Source organism: Capra hircus, chromosome 14, assembly GCF_001704415.2.
Source record: "Capra hircus breed San Clemente chromosome 14, ASM170441v1, whole genome shotgun sequence".
NCBI lineage: Eukaryota > Metazoa > Chordata > Mammalia > Artiodactyla > Bovidae > Capra > Capra hircus.
Genome location: NC_030821.1, coordinates 61,488,578 through 61,502,294, shown reverse-complemented (window position 1 = coordinate 61,502,294; position 13,717 = coordinate 61,488,578). Strand labels below are relative to the sequence as shown.

The window sequence follows — 13,717 nt, the reverse complement described above, 5'->3', positions numbered from 1 at the left end:
CCTATTATTGCATGTGAATTTGCACACAGGTGGACCCTCTTCTGCCTCTCAGGGTTTAGGAGCTTTGGGTACCATTGATAGACATATCCCAGCATGGCGCTGCCAAGTCATAATCACGACCATTTCTGCCTTCTTGTTGCAGAAATGTTTCCCTTTTGCTTCTGCTGTCATAACTGAAACCATCGCTGGCTCTCTCCCTGGTGTATGAACATCAAGGTTTCCCCAGACAGACATGCCTCTCATGCTGTTTCCTGCTCTGCCTTCATCTGAGTTCCCTGCCTTGGTTCATGGGGTCAGCCCTGCTGGCTGGGGGCTCCGGGTATCTGACTTAACTACTCTAAACTTTAGCCCGTGGCTGACACGTGGACAGGCCTGGGTGTTATGCTGCTCTGTGAATCTTACTTTCTGGGTCTGCGTGATGTGAGCTGCCGCTGTTTCAGTGGTCCCCAGCTTGCCTGTTTTCGCACATGAAACCCTGGCTTTTCTCCAGTTTTTGCATCTCTGTTTTCCTTGTTGTCCTCAATGTGATGTTTTTCAAGAAAGTTTGCTTTGAGCTAATCTTTGTATCCATGATAGCTGCAGTGCTACCCAATCTCAGAGTGATTTTGTGAATCTATCTAAAATACGACACAAATGTCTAAATGAAATATGAAAACAAATGTGTTTTAAAGTAAATGTGTGAAAAAAAGCACAGAGTGGTCTGTCAACTTCTCCTAAACACTTTAAAAAATATCTTTCAGCATCAGGGGAGTAAAATTTAAGGTAGAAAGTTTCAGGATTCAAGATTAAAAATATTATCTTGAAGTATTTTTCTAGTTTTTCTCTTCTTTCTATTGACTTCTTTCAATCTTTGGTCTGATTTTTAACCTCTGGTCTTTCGTTGTTTTACTTCTGCTTCTTCCACTATGACGCTTTTCTTTCTCTTTCTACATGAATTTGTTATGTATTTTTCTGACTACATTTGTGCTCATTTAATTCACTGAATGGTCATCACTGAATGGTCATCAAAAAAAATAAAGCCAGACAATTTTCCTAGAAACTTAAGTTTTTGTGTAGAAGAGATGTTAGGATGAAATAACAATAATTCTAAGTCTCAATGAATATGATAATCAACAGCAATTACTGACTAGAGTTTACTATTCACACAGAATGCTCAACACCCTTACACAGATAAGATAGATCATCGTTACTCAGATCTTTCAGGGATCCCCCATCACACTAAATAGGGCTGCAAACTCGGCAGTGACTTATCCTTATACACACATATACATATATTTATCCATATACACATATAATTACATATATAATATATAATTACATATATATACACATATATGTGTATATGCATATATTTATCCATATACACATATAATTACATATATATAATCCCAAACACTTGCATTGCTTAGCATCCACTTGGTAATCCAGCTATCAACATCTGGCAGATCACTTTTTTCTTTCTTTTTTTCTCTTGGAGAAAAGTCCACATCAGTCTCATTATATTTTTTCTGTAGACCTTTGAGGTGTCTTGAAAGCACCTCTCTCGGGGCAGGAGCAGGGGGTGATCTGGTGAAGGGAAACTCTGCCTCTGACCCTCCCCAGTGTGTCCACACTTGGATTCTTTTCCCTCCAGCGAGCTGCTGGAAATTTCTCCACTGGACTCCCAGATTTCCAAAAGGGGTGCTCATTCCCAGGTGGTTGTCAGACTAGGTGTTCTTCCAGGGAAAGATGGTACAAGCTCCTCTTCTGCCATCATTATGGAGTCGCCCAGCCTACTGGCTTGTGAGCCAGGCTTTGCTTTCTGAGGGGAGAGTGGGATACCAGAGCTAAGACTATGCGGAGCTGTATTCCATGGGCCTCTTCAAGTTGCTCAGTGCATGCTGATACATTCCTGTTTAGTTCATTTGGACCTAATCTAAGCAGAAGTGGGACACATTCTTATTTGCTTTCATTACCATGTAAGACATAGGTCAGACTTCCCAAATGGTGCTAGTGGTAAAGAACCTGCCTACCAATGCAGGATGTATGAGAGATGTGGGTTCAATTCATGGATCCATAAGATCCCCTGGAGGAGGCATGGCAACCCACTCCAGTATTCTTGCCTGGACAATCCCAAGGACAAGGAGCCTGGTGGGCCACAGTCCATGGGGTCGCAAAGAGTCGGACACGACTAAGTGACCTGAAGACAGCGGCACGCATGCACACAAGGCATGCATAGTTCATTCTCATCAGCACTGTTAGGTGGCTGCTGTGTGTTGGGTGGCGGGGCCCTAATCACCTCTTTCATGCTCTAAACTCCCCAGTCACTGGAGGTATGGAGATCATCAAACTAAGATTAAAGTGGAACAAATAAGATTGCCGGGAGAAATATCAATAACCTCAGATATGCAGATGACACCACCCTTATGGCAGAAAGTGAACAGGAACTCAAAAGCCTCTTGATAAAAGTGAAAGAGGAGAGTGGAAAAGTTGGCTTAAAGCTCAACATTCAGAAAACAAAGGTCATGGCATCTGGTCCCATCACTTCATGGGAAATAGATGGGGAAAGAGTGGAAACAGTGTCAGACTTTATTTTTTAGGGCTCAAAAATTACTGCAGATGGTGATTGCAGCCATGAAATTAAAAGGCGCTTACTCTTTGGAAGGAAAAGTTATGACCAACCTAGATAGCATATTAAAAAACAAAGACATTACTTTGCCAACAAAAGTCCATCTAGTCAAGGCTATGGTTTTTCCAGTGGTCATGTATGGATGTGAGAGTTGGACTGTGAAGAAAGCTGAGCACCGAAGAATTGATGCTTTTGAACTATGGTGTTGGAGAAGACTCTTGAGAGTCCCTTGGACTGCAAGGAGATCCAACCAGTCCATTCTGAGATCAGCCCTGGGATTTCTTTGGAGGGAATGATGCTGAAGCTGAAACTCCAGAACTTTGGCCACCTCATGCGAAAAGTTGACTCATTGGAAAAGACTCTGATGCTAGCTAGGAGAAGGGGACGACAGAGGATGAGATAGCTGGATGGCATCACTGACTCGATGGATGTGAGTCTGAGTGAACTCCGGGAGTTGGTGATGGACAGGGAGGCTTGGAGTGCTGCAATTCATGCAGTGGCAAAGAGTCGGACACGACTGAGCAACTGAACTGAACTGAACTGAATGAAGCTTAGAGAACTTGAACAATCAGAGGGTTACTCACTCATAGACAGCAAGTGAGTGGCCTGAATTCAAACCTAGATCTTTACTACAAAGTAAATATTTCCTGTCAAATACTATGTTTATACTTTGTCTTTCCAGCTATGAATGTGACATGTGTCTTCTATTTCATGGAAAGTTAACACTCTGCTTCAGTAAAAGTTTAAGCCAAGGAAGGAGAAAGAACTCACCTGGGTTAATAATAGTTGTTGTTGTTGTTCAGTCTCTCCGTTGTATCTGACTTTGCGACCCCATGGACTGAAGCTCCCAAATCTCCTCTGCCCATGGGCTTCTCCAGGTGAAAATATGGGAGTGGGTTGCCATGTCCTTCTCCAGATGGTGATCAAATATTCTCTGCTCTATATCTAAACCTCTGGCCGTGAGTTGCTGTGGGTGGCAGTGTGGGCTCCAGACATTGTGAGGCCACCTCTCAGCTACTCGGCTCAGTCCTCACAGGAGAAGAAACCATCTGCCCTCCTGGTCAAGCCACTGGTTTGTGGCATTTTTAAATAACCATGCACACTCCTAATCAATATAGAAAGGAGAGTAATGCACATACAGAGTCGCCCCAAAGATGCGCACCCCTGAATGATCTAAAGGTTCTCTAAAAATCAAACCTAAGTGAATGCAAGTGTCATTTTTACTCATTGTTTTAACCAGGAGGAGAGGGAGTTAATTTCCAATTGATCAAAGCATCACCATGTGAAGAAGATATGAAAGTGTGTACAGAGAGCATGTGCTGGGCTTGAGTTTGGGGTACACAGAAAGATGGCAAATAAATTTTGCATATTTTATTATTTAGCCTCGGGCAAGTTCTATAAATAGTAACATTTTTCCATTCAGTAAACTGAACTGTCATGGTAAGCAGAGTGTTACAGAGACTTTTTTTATATGCACTGACTGAAACATTCTGGAAATTATTTAAATAATTTAAATCCAAATGTGTTTGCACCGATGCTTTCCGTTCAGTCTTATGTAACCACCTGTTCAGGTCTCCACCTGAGCATGTCCCCACGTGTATGCAAGTGGGGAAGGGCCTTGTCTTCATCTTGTCAACCTTGTGACAAATAAATCATTCTGAGAGAAGTAGTATTTCTATAGGCAGCAGCATGCATCTGCCCCCCTGGTTTGGTTATAAAGATGAGGTTTAATCAACAGGAAGTGGTGCTGTTGTCAGCATAATTAATAAGAGTCATTTCAGCTAACCCTGGAGTGTTAGATTTAATTGCAGAAGGCCAGCCCTTTGAGCAGAGGCCAGGTCTGAGACCTGGGGCATATAGGCGGCACTCTGGGGGCACTTGGGAATGTTCACTCCTCTCCCACTACTCATGGCCTGGGATGACAGACTGGCACTGTTCCTTGGGTCATACCTGTAATAATGGTAAAAACAGGTTTTCTGAGGCCAGGACTTTCCCATGTTGTGTAGCTTATCTCTGAACTGGTTACGGGATTCCAACTTGATCAAGAATGGGGGGGAAGAGGGGGCGGTCACATTTACACACTGTGATTCTATAAACATCAAAGTTAATTTTATTGTTATCCACCCAGGCTTCTTATGTCTTGCTTTTCTCATCCATATTTTAAATGATGAGGTTTTTTAAGAATCATATTTTAAGAAATTAATTTAAACAAAGGCTTTACTTTTTTCCTTATAAGACATACTAATAATGCAATGTCTGAAAAAAGCTCACTGAAATAGGGGAGAGGAAAAGGCGTTGACACTAGTCATTTTGAAAATAGGCATAGCTTGTAATATTAAAGGCAAAATAAACTGTACTCTAGGTGATGAAGTTGGTCCCCACAGAGATATGTGTTAACAGCTCCTGTGTGACTGTTCCTGTACAAGCAGGCAGGTGAATGGTGGGCCCCTGGCGAGTGGGGATCTATAGGAAAACAAGGGAAGAGATTAGGATGGTTCCTGTGTTCATGCCTTAGAGGCAGGAACATCATTGAGAGCTCATATGTGATTCAACAAAGATACAGATGGTTGCGCATGGAAACCTTTATAAACACCTGTGCTGTAACCTGGGTTATCGTATGCACACGTGTTCCCTGTTCTGTCAGCTTAGAGGGCCTGAGTAAATGATAAATGAATAGATGGGGAGAATAGATACACCCGCTGTGCAGAGCAATTCCAAGTGATTCATGTGGGTTCTCTGCTCTCAGGACAACCTGTGCTGTTGAGAGTGACTGGGCTCCAGAGTGCAGTGTGGAACACAGGACAAAAAAAAAAAGATAAATCAGTAATATTTACCTTTGTCTGACTTTCTTGAGGTACAGTTAACAAATAAAAATATAAGATACTTAAAATGTACACTGTGATGATCTGATGTATTCAGAAATAAATACATTGTGAAAGGAAAAAAAAACAGAGGAACTGACAACAGGGAGATCTGACCAACATCTGTCATCCAGACCCACAGTCAGCCTCAGCAGCATGTGGACGTGTGGACGGAGTGATTCTCTGATGCGAGGTGGTCAAGTGGCATTTATCTCTGGGTGTCCTCTCCAAAACCCATGACCCCACCACCATCATGAGACAAACGTCAGAGTAATCCTGATGCAATAACATTCTACAAATGATCAGTAATCCTCAAGACTGCTCAAGTCATTAAAGAAAGCAAAGTCTGAGAAATGGTCACAGGCAGCGGGAGTATAAGGAGACAGGGTGATTAAACCTCGTGTGTCATCTGGGATGGGATACTGGAAACTGTAGAGAACAAGGGGGAAACCAAGAACATCTGAAAGAAGTAGGGGCTGATTAACAATAATGCAACAGCATTGGTTCATTACTCGTAACAGTCACGTGCCATGTGCCATACTAATGCAGGCGTCTATAATCGTGCTGACACAAGGGTGTTCAGGAAGCCTCTGAGCTATTTCTACAATATCTCTGTAAAACTAAAACCATTCTAACATAGCAGTTTATACAGAAAAAGTTCTCAGAAATTTTTAAACACATAAATTAGTATGATTTTTACTCTGGTTTTTACGTTTATAATCACTGAAAATGGTTTTATGATAGCTATGGAATTTATGCCACTGATGCTGAAGTTGAAGCTCCAATACTTGGGCCACCTGATGCAAAGAGCCAACTCATTGCAAAAAACCCTGATGCTGGGAAAGATTGAAGGCAGGAGAAGGGGGCAACAGAGGATGAGATGGTTGGATGGCATCACTGACCCAATGAACATGAATTTGAGCAAACTCTGGGAAATGATGAAGGACAGATGTGCTGCAGTCCGTGGAGTCACATAGAATTGGACACAACTTAGTAACCAAAAAACAACAATATCAGATTTATGTTAACTAGTATAAATTGTTTTGAATAAATTCTTTTTCTTAAAAAAATACTTGATATTATTACCAAATATTTTCATTAGGGCTAATGGAAAATTAAGGGGAAAAGGAAGATGTGTTAAAATGGTTGAGAAAGTGTTAAGAAGACACAGATATACTCCCTGCTGAACTATGAGTTTAAGTTTAGATAGTGGTTAAATGCCCTTATGCCTATTTCTCTGGCTGCATTTAGAAGCAGGAAATTGATTCTGGAGACACTGTGTTTTTATGTAATCAATAAATACTAAAATGTTCCTACTTTTAAAGATAAGAAATGGCAATAAGTAAATATTTGCAGCTCTTTCAAATACAATCTTCTAGAGCAATTTTGAAAAATAAATTAATGACAAAATTTTCATGGACAAAATACGTAATTCATGTCATCATTTATAATTTCATCAAATTGCCCTTTTATTTGCTAAAAATTTATTCTTACCTATCTTTACTAATATCAACCTCTTTATGCTTTCCAGTCAAACCAAACTAGGCTCACAGTCCATAAGACTTATATTTACGAAAATAATATATTATGTGGCATGTTCAATTCTACTGAAAATGCTCCATCTCTTTTCTTTCAAAGGCAGCAGTGATAATCCAGTGGCAATGTACTCTATTCCACTCACACAGACTTATGAAGCACTCATCAACCTCATACAACAGAAAATGACAAAGAGGACTAGAGAATTTATTGTTCCAAAGGTGGAGAGGAGCAGTACTTTGAATTGTATCAAGTCTTCTGTTTTGGAACGCACCATGTATTTTACTGTGAAGTCTCATTTACCTAAAAGATTATATTTTAACTCCACATTTTTTATAGTGACAGGGTGTCAATTTTCTATGATGGCTCTTGAAGTTTATCATATACTTAAAGGAAAACTCTCTAAAGTATTTAAAATGAAACATGACAGGATTTCTGAGCATTTAAGTCTATGCTTATCATTTAGATATTACAGTCACTAGAGAAATTTGTATTGGATATTTCATACATCAATTTATCTTGTTATTTCTCTGATAAATAGCTTGCTTTCTTACTTCACACTGTTTGTGAAGCAAATGTTAAGTTACAGAGACAATTTTTCATGCATGTAGCTTTTTAATTGAAAAGAGAAAGACTTGTCAACCTTCTTCATCAAGAGATAACCACATGATAGACAACTTGTATTTATTCCTGTTGAAGTTTCCTCCCCAGAAGACCCTGGTTAAACTCCTGGGTCAGGAAGATCCACTGGAGAATGGATAGGCTACCCACTCCAGTAGTTTTGGACTTCTCTGTGGCTCAGCTGGTAAAGAATCTGCCTGCAGTGTGGGAGACCTGGGTTCTATTCCTGGGTTGGGAAGATCCCCTGGAGAAGAGAAAGGCTACCCATTCTAGTATTCTGGCCTGGAGAATTCCATGGCCTGTATAGTCCATGGAGTCACAAAGAGTCAGACATGACTAAGAGACTTTCACTTCACTTCACTTCCCCAGTTGCAAAGTATGGTTCAGAGTGGATGGTGGGGATGAGCCCCCTAGAGAGAGGGGCTCAAGCTGCCCTGGATCCCATCAGGTGCTGAGCGGAGGGAGAGGGACCTGGACGTGTACATCCTCGCCCCACCGTGGCAAGGGGTTCACACTTCACAGAAGCCAAGGGAGACGGTCCATCACCTCCTCCTGTCTCATCCTTCTGTCCTCACAGGGGCTGTGGACACAGGTTCCCCACAGGACCCAGTGCCTCCTCTCTCATACTGGTTTGCAGTCTCCTCTGACACTCGGCGCTGTGCTTGACGGCCTCTCTCTGTCTTTTCAGACGACATCCTGTGGGTGCCGTAGCACATGGATTTCCGGACCGCCTGTGAGGAGGTAGGTCCCACACCTTTCTGCTTTTTGATTAGAGGGCTGGGGGTGGGCACTGGCCCTCGTTCATGTCTGTGGAGCCTGGCATGCAGCAGAGGGGTGGGTGAGGGCCCTCATCTGGTCCAGAGCACAACCTGTCTCAGTGAGACTCGAAGGCACGGAGGGTCTGTGAAGCCTTGGGCTTCTTCCTGCAAGAAGGAAGCATGTTTCCTTGGGTCAAGTTGTCCTTCTCCCTAAACTGTGCGCTGACGGCTGCAGGTAGTGGAAGCCTTGAAACTAATTCTTTTCACACAAATGGTTATAAATTAGAAGATGTCTAAGGTCCCTTTTTGGCACCCCAATCCAGTACTATTGCCTGGAAAATTCCATGGGCAGAGGAGCCTGGTAGGCTGCCATCTATGGGGTCGCTAAGGGTCGGACATGACTGAGCGACTTCACTTTCACTTTTCACTTTCATGCATTGGAGAAGGAATTGACAACCCACTCCAGTGTTCTTGCCTGGAGAATCCCAAGGACGGGGGAGCCTGGTGGGCTGCCGTCTATGGAGTCGCACAGAGTCGGACATGACTGAAGCGACTTAGCAGCAGTAGCAGCAGCAAGGTCCCTTTTAGCACTAAAATCCTCCGATTTTATGATTCCACTATTCTTTCACTGTTTCAGTGTTGTTTAACTATTAATATTGGTGATTCTGACTCTGTGGAGCTGCCATCATGTTCTGTGTGAGCTAAAGTGATGCATTGCTCTGTCAAGGGTGTTAAAGGCCACTCAAATGTGCAGTCAACAGTGCGTGAACTCAGGCCCTCAGAGAAGGCAATGACTCTATTTTAGGAAGAAAGATTATCTTTTCATGTGACATGCAAGGCATTGTCTTTGCACTCTTTGGGCAAAAGGCAAATATTCATGTGTTAAAATATGTCATATTTGCTTAGGTATAAATAAGCAAAGAGAACACCTTTCAGTTCATACTTTTTATAAAGGTAAATTATTTTTTATTTTTAAATTAATTATTTATTTTAATTGGAAGATAATTATTTTACAATATTGTGGTATTTTTTTGCCATACATCAACATGGTGCACATGTGTCCCATGCTTTTTTTTTCCTGTGCTTTTTTTCATACATTAAAAAAAGGTAAATTATTATTCTAGAAGCTTAAACTTAGATGCATAAATTTTAATCCTGTGTCATTTCCAGTTGTAAATATGTACATGGTATCATACACCATGGGTTTTCCAGGTGGCTCAGTGGTAAAAAAAAAAAAAAAATCCACCTGCCACACAGGAGACTCAGGTTTGATCTCTGAGTTGGGAAGATCCCCTAGAGGAGGGCATGGCAACCCACTCCAGTATTCTTGCCTGGAGAATGCCCATGGACAGAGGAGCCTGGCGGACTATAGTCCATGGAGTCACAAAGAGTAGGATCTGACTTAGCAACTAACTGAACAACAAGGTATTCTTAATTTTGAATGAGTGTAGTAAGCCTGCCATTTCCATTGAAGTGTTATTTTAGTTCTGGGCAGTGAAGCCCTCAGCAGTCTGAACATGTGTTGCATGAATGAGACAGCCATGAAACACCTCGGAGACTCCGTGGTAGAGACTGGGCAGTGGGCAGTGTTTCTAGCCCACAGTTCACCTGGACTTGAGATGACAGAATATTGATTCCTAGATGGTTTCTTACACAAAAGGTTTTGATTCACTGATATGAAGCAGATATCAAATTCCCTTAGGTTTTGGCTGTATGTTACACCAGTGATACCTTTGAGGTTTCTCTCACCCTTGCTTCTATAATCGACATTCTTGCCCTTTGGCACTGATCCCTTGAGGGTGCCACCATTCCAGCGCCCCCAGAGTGGAGCAGCTTCTTAGAGCTGTCAAAGCAGTTCCCATGTGTCTCCCACCTGCTGGCTGGACTGGAAGGGTTACAGGACGATATGATGCTCTGAGGATGAGCAAATTACCTCGAAGATGGGCCAAAATTAGAGCTTGCCAGAAATTTGGTCTTAGAACATTGCCATGGACTGGCATGTAAAGACACTCTAGCCTATCTGTCACTCTGCAGAGAAGCAGATTGAGAGATTTTATGAAATGCTGAAAAATGCAGCTAAAGACCCTGATGCTGGGAAAGATTGAAGGCAAAAAGAGAAGAGGGCAGCAGAGAATGAGATTGTTAGATAGCATCACTGACTTAATGGACATGAACTTGAGCAAACTCCGGGACATAGTGAAGAACCGGAAGCCTGGCATGCTGCTGTTCATAGGGTCGCAAAGAGTCAGACATGACTGAGTGACTGAACAGCAACATGAAGCGCTGAGTTCCACTTAAGGAATTCGGCAAAAGCGAAACCATAATGTGCCACTTGGGAAGTCTGTTTCGGCCTCTTTATAAAGTCCTACATCGCTGAAAATTATATCAAAGATATATTAAACTAAACTTATTTTCTCTTGACTGTGAATAAACTACTAACAATGAAATTTTGATATTCATGTCCACAGAGAGATCTACTTAGAATATTACCCTACAAATGCCATGATATCTCTTCTTTGTGAAGAAATAGAAATATGGCTAGATAAGTTTCACGTAGATATCTAATACAGAATGTTTTTGAAAAGGAGGGTTATTTATTTATTGTTTAAAAAATTCTTCTCTTAAGAAGAAAATGTTGGAATTATTTGTAAGGAATTGGCATTCAATAATCTGAAAAGAAGCAAAAATTAAGAGAGAATACAATGAGGACAAATGCAAAACCCACAATGCAGAAGAAGCAGTGTATGTACAGCCAGGTGTGATTACTGCTTCTTTGCCTTAAGAGTCATCAAAATGCGCAGCAGTGGGTCCGCATTCCACTTCCAGTCCAAGCTCTCCTCACAGTTCACTTTCACATCCGTCCTCCTTAAGATACCATAGGTGCTGATGTGAAAAGACATGTTCCTTTATAACATACACTTACTAATTTAATAATTCCTGACCACTTATAATTTGATTAGTCTCTCATATAATAAAATATAATCTGTGACTGATTCAATCAATAAATATTGAAAGAAACTCTATGAGTAAAAGATTGTACTAGGTCTTATAGATTAATAATCCTTAAAAATGAAAAGAGTACTAACTTGCTAAGATTTTCTAGAGATAATAGTATATACAGTGAAGTCAAGTGATGTGATGGAGCTAAATGTTATGATATCATTTAGGCATGTGACGCCTAAATACTGACTGACTCTTAGGTGAATGTTCTTACCTGACGGAGGCCCTGAGTTCCAAGAAGTAAGGACTTGCCTTTGGATTGGATCACAGCCTTGTCTATCTCAGTGAAACTATGAGCCATGCCGTGTAGGGCCACCCAAGATGCAGGGGTCATAGTGCAGATTTCTGACAAAACGTGGTCCACTGGAGAAGGGAATGGCAAACAACCTCAATATTTTTGCCTTGAGAACTCCATGAACAGTATGAAAAAGCAAAAAGGTATGACATTGAAAGATGAACTCGCCTGCTTGGTAGGTGCCAAATATGCTACTAGAGATAAGTGGAGAAATAACTCCAAAGAGAATGAAGAGATGGAGTCAAAGCGAAAACAATACCCAGTTGTGGATGTGACTGGTCATGGAAGTAAAGTCCAATGCTGTAAAGAACAATATTGCATAGGAACCTGGAGTGTTAGGTCCATGAGTCAAAGTAAATTGGAAGTGGTCAAACAGGAGATGGCAAGAGTGCACATCGATATTTTAGGAATCAGTGAACTACAATGGACCAAAATGGGTGAATTTAACTGAGATGACCATTATATCTCCTACTGTGGGCAAGAATCCCTTAGAAGAAATGGAGTAGCCCTCATAGTCAACAAAGGCCTTTGGATGGAAGGGCCTCTGAAGGCTTCAAGGAGCTGCACTTCTTGTATAAGAGCTTAAAAGTAGCTGGAAGTTAGCAGAGGAGGAGGCTGGTCAGACACACTGCAGCAGGGAAGGGAGGGCATGAAATGAGGCTAGAAGCGTCTTGTGTGGATGATGCTTAGTACCATCAGTTCTGCTACCACAGATGGAGCCACATAAGGGGTCACGTATCACTCACAGCTGCAGGCTTAAGGAACAGGTAACTTACACTTAGCAACCAACGCAGAGAAATAGGAGGACTCCTGAAAGACTACTGGCCACGCATGTGGTGGTCTTCACCTGGCTTTGTGCAGTTTCTTCTGTCATCTTGCAAATACTACCTTTCAGGGCGAAAAGAACATAGATATTAAAGTTCAGTGAAAACACAATTTGTGTTCTTTCAGGGCCTAGAACCCTAAACTAAACAGGTTTTCTCTTTCACAAAGGAAGTCAGTGACAGTCTACTTTTTGAATTTCCAGAAGTACTTGATTTATGCTAAGCACAGATTCTTAATAAGTTTACATGTGAGGTATGTTTTTAGAACAAAGAGTAAATCAATGTAAATTCATGAACACACTTCATTGATTCACAGATAAGAAATCAATGACTAGATGCTTAAAAGCATTGCCTTTTGAGTAACAAAGAGGCATTGCTCTTTAGTATTCCTCTAAGGAAACAGACTTCAGTGTGGGGTTTGCAAAATCCAGTGCAAGGTAGGATCGTCCATCAGGGATAAGAAAACAGCCTTTGAAGACATCATTTTTCAGATTTTATGATCACATACTGTGCTTGTAGGTTATATGCAGCACGTGCATGTCCTCATGCACGTGTGACGCAACCACAGCTTAAAAAGGTAGAAGACAAGCAACTCTTAAGTTAATCAAGAAAAAGAAGATGGGTGCAGGTCCTAAGTTTATGCTAAAATGTGGGACTGGTCATTATCTGGGTGGGTTTTTATTCTTGAACAACCTGGGTCTGCAAATCTATAAAGACTTTGCAGCCAGGGTTGTTTTAGTTCACGCTGCACAGGCAGCACTCTCAGGTGCTGGTTCCCATTCTCAGCCCCCAAGACTGCATCAGGGAGGAGGGCGTGTGGATCCAGCCCTCCCATCCCACATCAGCTGGTGTCCTTTGCTCCCTCCGTAGCCCGGCTGTGGCAGGAAGGGCATCCCTCAGGTCGAGTGGGGGTGGGGATGCCGCCACTTGCCATCACTCTGTTCCAGGAAGCATCACTATTCAAGACTGAATTATTTCCAGAGCTTTGGTGAAAGACACTGATAGCCCTGCCATTGTGTACAGAAGGATGGGGAGGCATCCTTACAGAGATCTCTGCTGGAGGACCCCAGGCAGGGAGTCGGAGGCCCAGGTTCAAACCCCACCTCCTGCCTGTCTCCACGCCTCTGCTTTTGTCCCGTCTGCCAGAACCACTGTGCTGGGGGACCAAAGTCGAGTGAATAAACGAATACATCTGGGCACACAGTCAGCTCTAT

At 42.0% G+C, this 13,717-nt stretch overlaps 1 protein-coding gene across 1 annotated transcript in view; it reads left to right on the top strand.

Annotated features, from left to right (window-relative positions):
- The window catches only part of SNTG1 (syntrophin gamma 1), a 252,627-nt gene that overhangs the window by 98,271 nt on the left and 140,639 nt on the right, over nucleotides 1–13,717 (top strand). Inside the window, exon 2 of the mRNA XM_018058524.1 lies at nucleotides 8,315–8,367. Within this exon, the coding sequence (XP_017914013.1) occupies nucleotides 8,341–8,367 (27 nt within the window). The 5' untranslated portion in view covers nucleotides 8,315–8,340. The remainder of the gene's footprint in view (nucleotides 1–8,314; nucleotides 8,368–13,717) is intronic.